The sequence below is a fragment of the Syngnathus typhle genome, linkage group LG2, assembly GCF_033458585.1.
Source record: "Syngnathus typhle isolate RoL2023-S1 ecotype Sweden linkage group LG2, RoL_Styp_1.0, whole genome shotgun sequence".
Classification (NCBI taxonomy): domain Eukaryota; kingdom Metazoa; phylum Chordata; class Actinopteri; order Syngnathiformes; family Syngnathidae; genus Syngnathus; species Syngnathus typhle.
This window is the reverse complement of record NC_083739.1, coordinates 25,101,121-25,115,476: the sequence shown is the minus strand read 5'-3', so window position 1 is coordinate 25,115,476 and position 14,356 is coordinate 25,101,121. Positions and strand designations below refer to the sequence as shown.

The window sequence follows — 14,356 nt, the reverse complement described above, 5'->3', positions numbered from 1 at the left end:
ACAGGACTTAAATACAAAACACGTTACATCGATTGAGGTGACACAGGAAGAGCGGGGTGACACGAACAGAAACTATGGCAACCTAGACACATAGCAAAACTGGGGACGAGACATGACAAATCTCCCCCGAAATAAAACTCACCTTTCTTCTTGTTTGTTGTCAATCGCGCATCGCATTCAGCCATCCTGCCCAACACACTTAGTAAAATTCATAATTGACGACACATCGTTTGATGCGATGGTGCAATCCTCGATGGTGTGTTATTGTCAAATATTGTTTGTTTTTTAATCTCCATCGCGGACCGGACGTCATACGGAGGCCGCCATTACAGATGCGCAGAACGGTTGCGCAAGACACGTCAGCTATATAAAGAGCGAGAGTTCAGTTCTCCACCTATTAGTTTCAATTCACAGTTTAATTAGCAGTTTCAATCAGCAAATAACAAAATGCGTATTACAGGTAATATTTTATTTCACAACACTTTGCCTTGTTCCTTTCGTCTCTGCTGTTCATTTCAAACACGCTCCATACGACCGCAATGCTCTTGTATCAGACGCTCGCTCGATCACCTGCTAGTTTGCCGTCTGCCACAATGTACCCTACACAAATCCGAAACATTTGTTGCGGCTCCGAGTCACGACGAGGGGCAAGTTTTGGTTTCCAAGGGTGTTTTTATTCCTCTTCAACGTCTCTCCCATACAGAGCCGCCGTGTGCGCACGGAGCGCGGTGGTGCGTTTAGGGGCAGTCGGAGAAATCAACGCCAACAAAAAAAATGACATCCAGCCTAGTTAAGACCATACCAAAGACTTTAAAAATGGGACCCATTGCCTCCCTGCGTGTGTGACGATCTTTGGGACTTAAAAAAAAAAAAAAAAAAAAAAAAAAATTAAAAAAAAATTAAAAAAAAATCATAAAAATTGGGTGCGTATTATACATGGGTACAAGCTTTTTTCCAGCATCAGCATGCCATTGTTAGGGGTGCGTACTATACATGGGGGCGCACTATACATGGAAAAAAACGGTAATTGTGATCATCATTCATCCATCCATCCATTTTATTTTATTACTCAGGTATTTTCAAAGCAAATTAATATTGTTGCATTTATTAATTTGCTTTAACATGACAGCGCAATATAATTATATAAAAAGCTGACACGATAGCAATGTCAAACGTGTTCATTTAAGAAAAAGCCACGCACGTTTTGTGATCAAATCTTTCATAACGAGAATGATTTGAGTGAATTGATTTTACAATTTGTTTCCCCCCTCCCCACCATCTGTCACTTTGCTTGGGACAAAAGGAGCCTACAGAACTGAAATTTCTTCTCAATTATTCATTCAAATCAATTCACTCAAATCATTCTCGTTATGAAAGATTTGATCACAAAACGTTTCCGTCTGTACGACTGGTCCTTGAATGGCAGAACGCGGATGAATTTAAAGACATCAACTGAGAATAATCCTTTATAAAAATTAAAATTGACTGACGCAAACGTGAGTTCTTCATGTTTTTATTGAAAACAACATAGTGCTGACGCCGTACGACATCGGTTTTTTGCTATAATTTGAGGTAGTCCACCCTTACCCAAAGTTAAGGTTTCATGGGAATATTATTGTCATAATTGTCTGGACCATATATGATAATTGTTTAATGGTAGTTATTGATAGATCTTGAAGATGTCAAGTTATAGGTGCATAAGACTATGTTGGTCGCATTCATGCATATAGCACGTTCATTGTAAGAGGGGAAGAGATGTTGTGTATTTTGGGCTAACTCAAATTCCGTAGTAGAAAAAACCCGGAAGTGGGATGGGCATTCTGTCTTGTTGTGATACGCCCTGTGAACGCACTGTGAGTAAGGAATAAAGCAGTTATCATTCACGTCGTTGTCCGACCTATTCTTGCTATCTAAGAACCTGGAAAATAGTAAGGATATAACATATCACGGGTCATTACGACGAGTTTGGTGGAGTTTTTACTGCTTCTTCCAACTCCTACCGCGCTGACTGTAACCTGACACTCTCTGGCTGCGTCTTGCCTCTTTTTTTTTATTGTCGGACTCGGTGGACTCGGTCAAAATCAGCACTGAGTCCGAGTCCGGCAAAAATGACCGAGTCCGAGTCCCCGAGTCCGAACCGAGTCCACAGCCCTGCTTGATAGGACGGGAATAAGAGACAGCAAATGTTTTGTAGAAGACAGTGAAAGATGTCGAATGTGATAATGATGAAGGGTGCAACAGCAGTTGGCCTGCCCTTTGAGAAGGTGAAACTGATAAGCGTGCCTGCGCTCGCGCGTTGTCGCGGGGCGGGGCTGTGCGCGTGGGTCATTGCTATGCTCGTGTGAGCGGTGGGCCAGCATCATGTTTGTTGCAGGAAATGGCCAGCCTGTGACCAATCAACATTGATGCTGCGCCCCCCCTCGCACGAGGGGTGCTGTGGCTGCGGGCGAAGCAGGGAAAGTGGGAGTTTCTCAGAGAATGTTTGAATATTTGAAGCAGGGTGATGCTTAAGGAAGATGTGACGATATTTGCATGAAGGATAATAGGCAATGATGAGAAAAAAAGTATAACCAAAACGTCAAAACAGAGGATGACGTTTGCGCAGCGTTGTTTGTTGGTATTGTTTGTGAGCTGTGTCTCTGCTGTTTTTGTGTTGTCTGTGTGCTGTAAGTGTTATGTGTTCAAAGGATGAAATTGGGTAATGTAGGTGCACAAAAGAATTTGCTAGACTGTAGTCTATTTGATTTGCACCGCAAAACAAAAGCAATTTTGTGAAAATAAGAAGAAAAGAAAGGCAAGCAATTTTTTTTTTGTGGGCAGAAACTGGTCCACACTGCATTAATGCCTAGCCCTGATGAAAAAAAAATTGAGGGATGGAAGGAACTTGCTTTCTGGAATTGGATGAAGCAAAATTATTAAATAACATTTCAAAGCTAAATTTAGAAGAAATAGTCAATTGGTTGTGTCAAGACTACACAAGTTTTTACATTTGAGAATAAGAGAGTGATTGAGTTAGTTAAAGTTAAGAAACAACAACAATTGACTATTATATTAATTTACTGGCGGTTATTTTGTTGTTTTTTATCTTTTTATCTTGATTGGTTTGACACCTGGAGGGAGGAAAGATTAGGATGTGGAACACGGGTTGAGACAACCAGTTACATACGCAAAACATGTGTGCACTGGGACACTGAGAAGCATTTTGAGAGGTGTGTCAAGATTAAATGAAGATGAAATCATATGTAGTAAAACAACACTTTACTACATATGGATTCTCTAAATCGTACTGTTGAGTAAAATAAAACATACTTTTAGATTTTTATTCAAACTGCTAAGATTCTTGTGATAAACGATGAGAAAATGATTGAAAAGTAACTAAAGAAACTACAAGAAACTACAACTAAGCTAGTTGTGGAAGCAGTCCAATTGCCACGAAAAATAGCTATATGCACGTGTGCAGGGCACACACACAAGAAGCTGATTAAATTCAACAGGTAACAAGCTTGCAGACGGAACCGCATAGCTGTGGTGCAAGAGACGCTTCAAATTTTATACACACGAGGAGCAGATTAAATTACTGAAACGTTTTTAAAGGAGTGCAGCGACAAAGTCCATAGACTGAAATTCAATTATGGACGAAAAGTGGGGCATGGGTGAAGAATGGTATCTATAAATGACCAGAAGACTGACCTGTCCTGCAAAAAACCTATACAAATGGGCGGCAATATTGAGCCATGGTTGTGTGTCGCATGGCTCAAGAGGAGGGATAATGGGGCAGTTCAGTCAGCTTTATACAACATATGAATTTGATTCATATTCAAAACATTTATAAAAAAAAAAAAAAAAATTGTAGAGCTTGTTTAACATGTGCTAAACACAATCCCAAACAGGGTTATAATGCCTGGTCATAATAGATGCATTCTCAAAATGGTTTGAATTGGCTTCAACAAAAACACTGAATGCCTTAACAGTGGCAAAAACGTTATGGAAAGAAATAATACCGAGATATGGGATTTCGGAAATTAATTTTCGTGACAGGACTGGTACAAAGTGTGAAAATGTGCATGGGAAAAAATGGAAGATCATGGACAAAATGTTTAGACCTGGTCAAACTGTACATAAATATTACAAGTACTGTGGGTTTAACCCCGTATGAAAAATCGTTTGGGCAACAATATAGATTACCATGTTTTAAAACCAAGTGGGAAACTAAGGGTGATTTAAATTTGGCATTTAGATTTTATATTTATAATTAATATTTTAAAGGCAAAAAGAACAAAGCACATTCTCATTAAGAGTATTGAATACAAAACACTGGTGTTCTTCCAAGGGGGAAGGGCCACATTGAATACCGTTTTTTTCCGTGTATAGTGCGCAATATTTAACTAATTTATTGTCCTAAAATCTGGGGTGCGTATTATACATGGGTACAAAAAAAAATTATTAATTTTTATTTTTTTTTAAAGAAAGTCATGGTACAACAAAACCAACAACAGGACGGACCGACAAAGTCGCGGAACAAAAAGACAGGGTGACATTACCAAAGACAGGAAAAGAATGACAGTAACACATGCAATGATCCAACGGTGAGCGAGGGGCAGACAGGACTTAAATACAAAACACGTTACATCGATTGAGGTGACACAGGAAGAGAGGGGTGACGCGAACAGAAACTATGGCAACCTAGACACATAGAGAAACTGGGGACGAGACATGACAAATCTCCCCCGAAATAAAACTCACCTTTCTTCTTGTTTGTTGTCAATCGCGCATCGCATTCAGCCATCCTGCCCAACACACTTAGTAAAATTCATAATTGACGACACATCGTTTGATGCGATGGTGCAATCCTCGATGGTGTGTTATTGTCAAATATTGTTTGTTTTTTAATCTCCGTCGCGGACCGGACGTCATACGGAGGCCGCCATTACAGATGCGCAGAACGGTTGCGCAAGACACGTCAGCTATATAAAGAGCGAGAGTTCAGTTCTCCACCTATTAGTTTCAATTCACAGTTTAATTAGCAGTTTCAATCAGCAAATAACAAAATGCGTATTACAGGTAATATTTTATTTCACAACACTTTGCCTTGTTCCTTTCGTCTCTGCTGTTCATTTCAAACACGCTCCATACGACCGCAATGCTCTTGTATCAGACGCTCGCTCGATCACCTGCTAGTTTGCCGTCTGTCACAATGTACCCTACACAAATCCGAAACATTTGTTTCCAAGAGTGTTTTTATTCCTCTTCAACGTCTCTCCCATACAGAGCCGCCTCTTTCCCGTGCGCGCACGGAGCGCGGTGGTGCGTTTAGGGGCAGTCGGAGAAATCAACGCCAACAAAAAAAATGACATCCAGCCTAGTTAAGACCATACCAAAGACTATAAAAATGGGGCCCATTGCCTCCCTGCGTGTGTGACGATCTTTGGGACTTAAAAAATAAATAAATAAATAAATAAATTTAAAAAATTTTTTAAAAAAATTCATAAAAATTGGGTGCGTATTATACATGGGTACAAGCTTTTTTTCCAGCATCAGCATGCCATTTTTAGGGTGCGTACTATACATGGGGGCGCACTATACACGGAAAAAAACGGTATTGATAATTACATCAACTGCCATTAAAATAGCAGAAAGGTCAGTTGAGGTGGTCCTAGCAAATTACAAAAGGGTAATTTCTTTTGAGGTAACAATCAATCGAAAAAAGTGACCCAAAGGAAGCCTTATCTCTTAGAGAAATGCCGGGAACAAGAAAATGGAACAATGACGTTATTGCATGTAAGGTGGCTATCTTTGTTGCCATTTTGTTAACTTCAGCAATATGGTATTTGTGGGAACTAAGTCATAAAGAGTAGGGGAGAGATGAGTGAACAACTTATATAAGTCACTCTCAAAAAATGATGCTGCGTTGCATCAATTTGAAAGATCAATTTGACCTGTGCAGGATGATCTGCTGTGTCAGATCTGGACTACCATGAAAGTATGATGTTTATATGTGTACTTTGTCTACAACCGCTGTAGATGTTAAATAATGGGATGACTATATGTTGTATTGTTGCCATTGACCAAAGATTGTGTGAGATCTGTCACGTCTATTGGATTGTGAAATGTGTGACAGAGCATTCTATATAGTAATATCCATTGAAGAAAGAAAAAAGAAGCCATTGCTTTCAGAGAATGTAGTCAAGCTAAATTGTATATGTATCAACATCCCAAGATCTGAAAAAATAAAAAAAAAGCTGGTAAAAAAACAAAATATCTTTGAATTTGAGAGGCGACGATGATCTGACCGAAATTGATGCGATAGGTGTTCCCAGAGGAGTACCGGATAAGTGTAGGCTGGTGAATCAGATAGCAGCTGGTTTTGAATCCACCCTGTGTTGGTGGTGTACTCTTAACAAAAATGTCGACAGGATCAACTACATCCATTACAACGTGCAGAGGCTTGGAAATTGGACCGAGGCGGGTTTCAAGGCGGTCCACTCCCAACTAGCCGCGACTTCCCTCATGGCTTTTCAGAACCGAATGGCCCTTGACATGCTACTCTCAAAAGAGGGCGGTGTCTGCGCCATGTTTGGTGAGCAATGCTGCACATTTATTCCAAATAATACTGCTGCTGATGGAAGCCTGTCCCAGGCTCTTGAGGGCCTGAGGACCTTGAATGGGAAAATGAAGGAACACAGTGGAGTTAACACGGAGGTTTGGAACGACTGGCTAAACGTGTTCGGAAAGTACCATACCCTGGTTTCCTCGGTCCTAGTCTCCCTTGACGTTTTTTCTGCTGTTTTGACCTTGTGTGGATGTTGTTGTATTCCGTGTCTCCGGTCTCTAATGAACAGATTAATTACAACTGCTATCTCTCCAGCAGCTGAGACTTTTCCGTTGCTCCAAGGGGACAACTTTGCGACTGACGAGGGTTGTCGCTCTAGCGATGGCTCCATCTTTGAAGCTCCTGTGGTAAACCTGTCCAATTTGTTTCCCGACCCTGACATTGATTCTTAAGGCTCGATCTCCTCCCGGGTGTAAATTTGTTCCTATGAATTGTGATCCTATGGCTGAAAATCTTCTTGAAGTGGCCGCTTTTAGGTGATAAGATGGTCTCTGAGAACTTATGATAAACAGGAGGGAATTGTTAGAAAAATGTATATATATGTTATCATGCGTTCTCTAATCAATGCTTTACCGCAATATTACTGCAATATATGCTTGCTTTTTGGCCTTGCTGTTTTTATGATGTACCACAGAAGAGAAAAGTTATGGCTGGGTCAGACAAGACGCAGCTGACAACTCAGCAAAAAGAAGACATCTACCGAGACAGTTCCTTTCTAACAAAGACCACTTTGTTAGACAACATGCCTCATTGCTGTCATGCACCCCAGATGAACCTCCAAGTGACCATTAAAGTCAGGGTTTTCCTAACTATCTTGATCATAGGATTAGGTTGGAATGTATATAACCAGTAATAAATAACCTAGCTTGTCCCATCCTACACAATGTCGTAAAACATCCCTTGCTATGTTTTGACTAGAGGTCAAAGGTTTTCTTTTCTATTCAGTCCACTTCCCACATGTTCTTATCAGTATGTAACACCTGGTGATTTTTTGCTTACGAGGCAAAGCCCACATGCTTTCTTTAGGGGCCTTGTCTTACGATTGTGGGTAGGGCAAATCCAAATAAAAAGAGCGGGAGTGCATACAGATATTTAGTGTAGTGAGATTGTTGTGAAGCTATCTATACTGCACTCCTCGCGAGAAAAGACTTAATATTCTGTCTCACTTGTGGTTTGTTTGCTGTTGCTCTTCTCTTAACAGTTATTCAGTCAGCGAATTAAACCTGACAGTCCCAATGATCGTCACACACCCATCTGGATGTGGTGAAATTTGTCCTCTGCATTTAACCCATCCCCGTGTGATTTTGATCCATCCCCTGGGGGAGAGGGGAGCAGTGAGCAGCAGCGCTACCGCACTCGGGAACCATTTGATGATCTAACCCCCCAATTCCAACCCTTAATGCTGAGTGCCAAGCAGGGAGGCAATGGGTCCCATTTTTATAGTCTTTGGTATGACCCGGCTGGCGTTTGAACCCACAACCTTCCAGTCACAGGGCGGACACTCTACCACTAGGCCACTGAGCTGATTTGAATTGTTATTGCGGAAAAGCACACATTTTATATACCGTTTTTTTCCGTGTATAGTGCGCCCCCATGTATAGTACGCACCCTAAAGATGGCATGCTGATGCTGGAAAAAAGCTTGTACCCATGTATAATACGCACCCAATTTTTATGAATTTTAAAAAAAAAAATTTTTAATTTTTTAATTTTTTTTTTTTTTTTTAAGTCCCAAAGATCGTCACACACGCAGGGAGGCAATGGGTCCCATTTTTATAGTCTTTGGTATGGTCTTAACTAGGCTGGATGTCATTTTTTTTGTTGGCGTTGATTTCTCCGACTGCCCCTTAACGCACCACCGCGCTCCGTGCGCGCACGGGAAAGAGGCGGCTCTGTATGGGAGAGACGTTGAAGAGGAATAAAAACACCCTTGGAAACCAAAACTTGCCCCTCGTCGTGACTCGGAGCCGCAACAAATGTTTCGGATTTGTGTAGGGTACATTGTGACAGACGGCAAACTAGCAGGTGATCGAGCGAGCGTCTGATACAAGAGCATTGCGGTCGTATGGAGCGTGTTTGAAATGAACAGCAGAGACGAAAGGAACAAGGCAAAGTGTTGTGAAATAAAATATTACCTGTAATACGCATTTTGTTATTTGCTGATTGAAACTGCTAATTAAACTGTGAATTGAAACTAATAGGTGGAGAACTGAACTCTCGCTCTTTATATAGCCGACGTGTCTTGCGCAACCGTTCTGCGCATCTGTAATGGCGGCCTCCGTATGACGTCCGGTCCGCGATGGAGATTAAAAAACAAACAATATTTGACAATAACACACCATCGAGGATTGCACCATCGCATCAAACGATGTGTCGTCAATTATGAATTTTACTAAGTGTGTTGGGCAGGATGGCTGAATGCGATGCGCGATTGACAACAAACAAGAAGAAAGGTGAGTTTTATTTCGGGGGAGATTTGTCATGTCTCGTCCCCAGTTTTGCTATGTGTCTGGGTTGCCATAGTTTCTGTTCGCGTCACCCCTCTCTTCCTGTGTCACCTCAATCGATGTAACGTGTTTTGTATTTAAGTCCTGTCTGCCCCTCGCTCACCGTTGGATCATTGCATGTGTTACTGTCATTCTGTTCCTGTCTTTGGTAATGTCACCCTGTCTTTTTGTTCCACGACAAGTCCTGTTTCAGTCCTGTTGTTGGTTTTGTTGTACCATGACTTTCTTTAAAAAAAAAAAAAAAATTAAAAAAAAAAAATTAAAAAAGTTTTTTTGTACCCATGTATAATACGCACCCCAGATTTTAGGACAATAAATTTAAATATTATAGTTATATATATATAGTTAAATATTGCGCACTATACACGGAAAAAAACGGTATATATTGCCAGGTTTTGTAGCATGTTCATATTTCTAACTTGTATAATATTGACAGGAGATCTTTTTAAGGAGAGCAAAATCTTTGGGATATTTAAGTTTATTTTTTTATATATATTGACAGAGGAGCAAAGGAATTTGAAAGTTATTTTAACTTGTGTTTAATTTAAGTTGTTGAAGTTAAGTTCTAAGTTGTATAATTTAACAAAATATTTTTATGGAGAGAAAAACATTAAATATAAAATATTTAAGGTTTAGGTTTGTTTCAGAATAATATTCCTCTCCATTTTGTATTCATATTTATGTTCCAAAAACATTTAGTTCTAGTGTGTTCAATAAATGTTTATCCTGTTCGTTCCGCGACCTATAGTATGTTTCGAATTCTGGCCCCTTGGGCAATTGAGTTTGACACCCCTGACTTAGAGTCTCCAAGATTGCAGAAATATATAATCTATCTCTTCAAGCAGCGCACGAGTGCCAGCCCAAGCACAACAACGCCTGGACTTAACCTTCCGGTCAGGCATAGCCACATACACAAGGGCCTGTAAATGTAAAAGCATCCATATAAAATGAAGTACCGAAATCCCACGATCCATTAGGGCATATTTTCCCGTGCAGAACGGACCAAAGGGTTCAATATTTTGCCGGATACTGCTGCACCCCTCGTCACAATGGAACATTTCTTCCACTACGTTTGTATGTGACCTTGAATCACAAAGCGATTCTCCTCAGAAAACGCAAGCAAACAGACAACAAAGAGCTGGGCCACCCAAAACTAAAAGCTCACAAGTAGCCAACAGGTAGCTCAAATCAGGACACATAGAGAAACAGTAAAAATGGATCAACTCACGCTTCAGAGTGGGTAATGTCATCCAAAGTAGCGGAGGCAGACACATATCTGAAGACACAACAGCGAGATCAATAAACAGCAACGCAGCGGATGCTCTCACATTAACATTTACACAATATTTGACAACCATAACTCTAATCTATAAATACATTTTCTATCAAAAGAGCAAAACTTGACAGCACATTTCATTCTGAATGAAAACAGAGAGGAGTTTGACATGGTGAGTGGTTGGCACTATACTGTAATAACACACTAGACCAGGGGTGGGCAAACCTTTCGACTCGCGGGCCGAACTGGGTTCTAAATTTGGACCGGAGGGCCGAACCAGGAGCAGATGTTTGCGTGAAGTAGTATAAGCGACCTGTAAAAGTCATTGCATAAAATATTTTGGCCTTTAGTAGGTAGTAAAGCATGGATATTCCAAACAAGTTTTTTGAAAACAAATGCATTTATTAACAGCATTAAAAAAAATTAATAATAATTCACTAAAAAACTGCTATCAGTGATTCTCATAAAATACGAGACTGTTATTATGAATAACAGTCTCCATCACTTCAGTGCCTGCAGGTCAAATTAAAGAAAGTTTATCTTATGAGATCACATCAAACGGCAAACATTCTGACCAAATATATCATCTTGAAGAATCTGTGGAAGCATACATCCAAATAAAGTAATCAAAACGGGAACACGGTGAGCGGTATCTGAAAATCAGAGCAGAGTTATAACTCACAAATACCTGGTAACAGAGGTGAGGAAACGGGAAACACTTCCTTAAAGTAAGGCTTAAGAACTTTACAGGTTAAGATTAGTCGCAAACAGGTGGTGCATCAATGTCCTTGAGCATCCTGCATTGTTTGAAAATGAAAATGGTCGCTAGTTTCAATCCCTGCTATGTGTACAAATCATATTCAAAATGCATTTTTTTACAACAAACTTGAGCCTCCCCTTCATTTTCAGTGGGAACAGTGTTGTCGGTCTCCCTTTTTTGCTAGTGCGTCATAGTCTGGAGTAAAATTTGTTGTGGCAATTCTTAGAAGAGTTGATGTTGATGTGGCTGAACGTCACGTCGCGTACGTCGAGCCAAATTGGCCACTCTTTTTTAAACACTCGGCACTGTGTCCACCTTGCTTTTCCTTGGGCGACTCATTTTAATAGAAGGATTCCAGGGGAAGGTTTGTGGGTGGCTTTAGCGTAAAACTATCTGAAAGCTCAGCGCGCGAATTACAAGAATGCTGTCGTCACAGCCGACGCTCTAAATTCGGGACTGATACAAATAGAGCGCGAGTGTGCCATGTCCGTACTACTGAGTACGTACACGCACTTGTGAGTGTGCACCGAGCTTTCTGGTACGGCTTCCGGTAGTAAGTGCACAGGCGAACGGTTCCCCATCTACTGGGGAAACGCAGTCATTGCAGGCAAAATGACCATTAAATATTAGATGTTTAATAATACTAATCATACCATTCCAGGGTGTGTCTCAGTCATCAAACAACTCGGACTTCTCCGCAGACCACGTTACATCCACAGAAGCACCCGTCGTAACTTTGTTTTCTCCCAACCCGTCCATAACACTGCACCATTCATCTGCTCCTCCTCCGCCCGACATCCCGTCGCATGTACAACACGTCATCAGATACCTGGCGCACTTGGATCTTATTGTAGCAACCATGCGGGGCTGCAGTACTCCAGGTGGCCTGGAAAATATGGTGGGTACTTCACGGAGCGGACTCCGACACAAGACGGACACCGGGTTGCCGGGAAAACACGGAGTGTTAATTTCTCCAGCACGGAACGGACACCAACACGGAGTGGATTTCACTCCAACACAGAGTGGACTGCACTGCATGCGGCACAGAAAACGTGGAGTGGATTTCTCTCTACTTCGCCCCCTACCTAAACACAGCCCCACAGCCACAATCAAAATGGATCTCCTCAACATCCAAGCACTCACCCGTAAATCATCATTTATTCACGTCCTCATCCTGGACAAAGGCCTAGACATAATGTGCCTGACTGAGACCTGGCAACCACCTGATGTCTATCAATCCCTCAATGAAGCCTGTCCCTCTGGTTATAGATACATAACTAAACCTCGCAGCACTGGCCGTGGCGGTGGCCTGGCTGTACTCCACCGTCTTGATCGAGAGCTGTCCCCCCTCCCTCTACCCGATCACTCCTCATTCGAATCCCTTGCATTCAAATGTAAATCTCCATATCCCATCACAGTTTTACTTATTTACCGCCCTCCTAAACCAAACTCCTCTTTCATTCCAGAACTACACGATCTACTGACTACCCTCTGTACCTCCACTTCCTCTAATCTAATCATATTGGGTGACGTTAACATCCATGTCGACACCCCCTCCCGCCCCCCTGCCTCTGACCTGTTGCAACTATTGGATTGTTTACACCTCACCCAACATGTAAATGTCCCCACACATGACAAAGGGCATACACTTGACCTTGTCATCTCCTCATTGGCCATAAGCAACCTGCAAGTTCTCGAGGTCGGTGTGTCTGACCACAAACTTATTCAAATGGAACTTCCTTTCCCACGCCCCCACTCCAAACCCAAGCGGCAAATCTCATTCAGAAATTTCAAAAACATCAACCAAGACACTATAGCACAGGACCTCCAGTTTCTCTCCTCCTCCTCTGCAACCATTACAATAACTCTTTGGCCAAACTTCTAAGTATCCACGCCCCCCAAAAAAACAAAACAGTCACTTTTTCCCCCTGGTACACCAGTGAGCTGCGTCTGTTGAAGTCAACTGGGCGCATCCTGGAGCGTCGTCTTAAAGCCTCAGGACTGACCGTGCACAAACAGGCCTACAAAGAACACCAGAAGGCCTACTCAAAAGCCCTTGGGACTGCACGTGCCCAGTTCTATTCCAATATCATAAACAATACCCCTGGAAATTCAAAACAACTCTTTTCAACCATCAACCACTTTCTCAAACCCCATCACACCACTCCAACAGAATCCTCAGAGGTAGTAATAATAATAATAATAAATTTTATTTGTATAGCACCTTTCATACAAGAAATGCAGCTAAAAGCGCTTTACAACAATGAAAGAAAAACATGAATACATAAAAAAAAAACAATGTATGCATACACAATTAATAAAGTGAGTTTAAAATAGGAGCACGCTTTAATAAAATAAAGAATATATCATTAAGAAAAGGTAAAAAATAAAATACAGATAAAGATAAAATTAGGCTTAAAATGAAATTTACAAAACGTAATTAGTTAAATGCTCGGGTAAAGAAATGAGTTTTAAGTTTTGTTTTGAAAATATCTAACGACCTGGCCTCCCTGATACCTATTGGCACTGTGTTCCATAGTTTGGGGGCGTAATTAACAAAGGCTGCATCACCGATCTTCTTTCTGCTGTTGCTGGGAGCCTCCAATAAACCAGCAGCAGATGATCGCAGGGTTCTTGGAGGTATATAGCTAACAAGAGAGTTTGCAATGTAGCTCGGTCCCTGCCCGTTGAGGGCTTTGTATAGAAGGAGAAGGATCTTAAAATCAATTCTAACTGTTAGAGGAAGCCAGTGCAGAGCAGCTAGAACTGGTCTAATGTGCTCTCTCTTCTAGGTCCTGGTTAATAGGCGAGCTGCAGCGTTTTGGATGAGCTGAAGTCTATCAGTGTTTTTTTTCGAGAGACCAGTAAAGAGTGCATTACAGTAGTCAAGCCGGCTTGAAATAAAGGCATGAATCAGTTTCTCAGCATCATTTTGATTTATGAACGCTCTTACTTTGGCTATATTTCTAAGGTGGAAAAATGATGTTTTGGTCACCTTGTGTCATGCCTCGTCTCCAGTTTTGGTTATGTGTCTGTGTGCTCGCCCCTCCCTTCCTGTGTGCCCTTGATTAATGTAACCACACGCACCTGCCTCTCGTTACCTGTGATCTATTTAAGTTCTGTTTGCGGGTCACTCCCCGTCGGAGCATTGTGCGTAAGATGTGGACAATCATGTCTCACGGTCACGGTTTGTTTGGTTCCTGC

The 14,356-nt window shown here is 41.4% G+C and overlaps 1 protein-coding gene across 22 annotated transcripts in view; it reads right to left on the bottom strand.

Annotated features, from left to right (window-relative positions):
- LOC133150542 (tumor protein D54-like) overlaps window positions 1-14,356 on the bottom strand; it is a 208,327-nt gene that overhangs the window by 97,147 nt on the left and 96,824 nt on the right. For 18 of the 22 annotated variants that reach the window (XR_009713791.1, XR_009713792.1, XR_009713793.1 and 15 more), the window contains one exon: window positions 10,345-10,392. The exons of the other annotated variants lie outside the window; for them this stretch is intronic. Coding sequence is in view for 14 of the 18 variants with exons in the window: in XM_061273128.1 (XP_061129112.1) it covers window positions 10,345-10,392 (48 nt within the window). In the remaining 4 variants the exon portion in view is untranslated. The remainder of the gene's footprint in view (window positions 1-10,344; window positions 10,393-14,356) is intronic. 22 annotated transcript variants of the gene reach the window in all.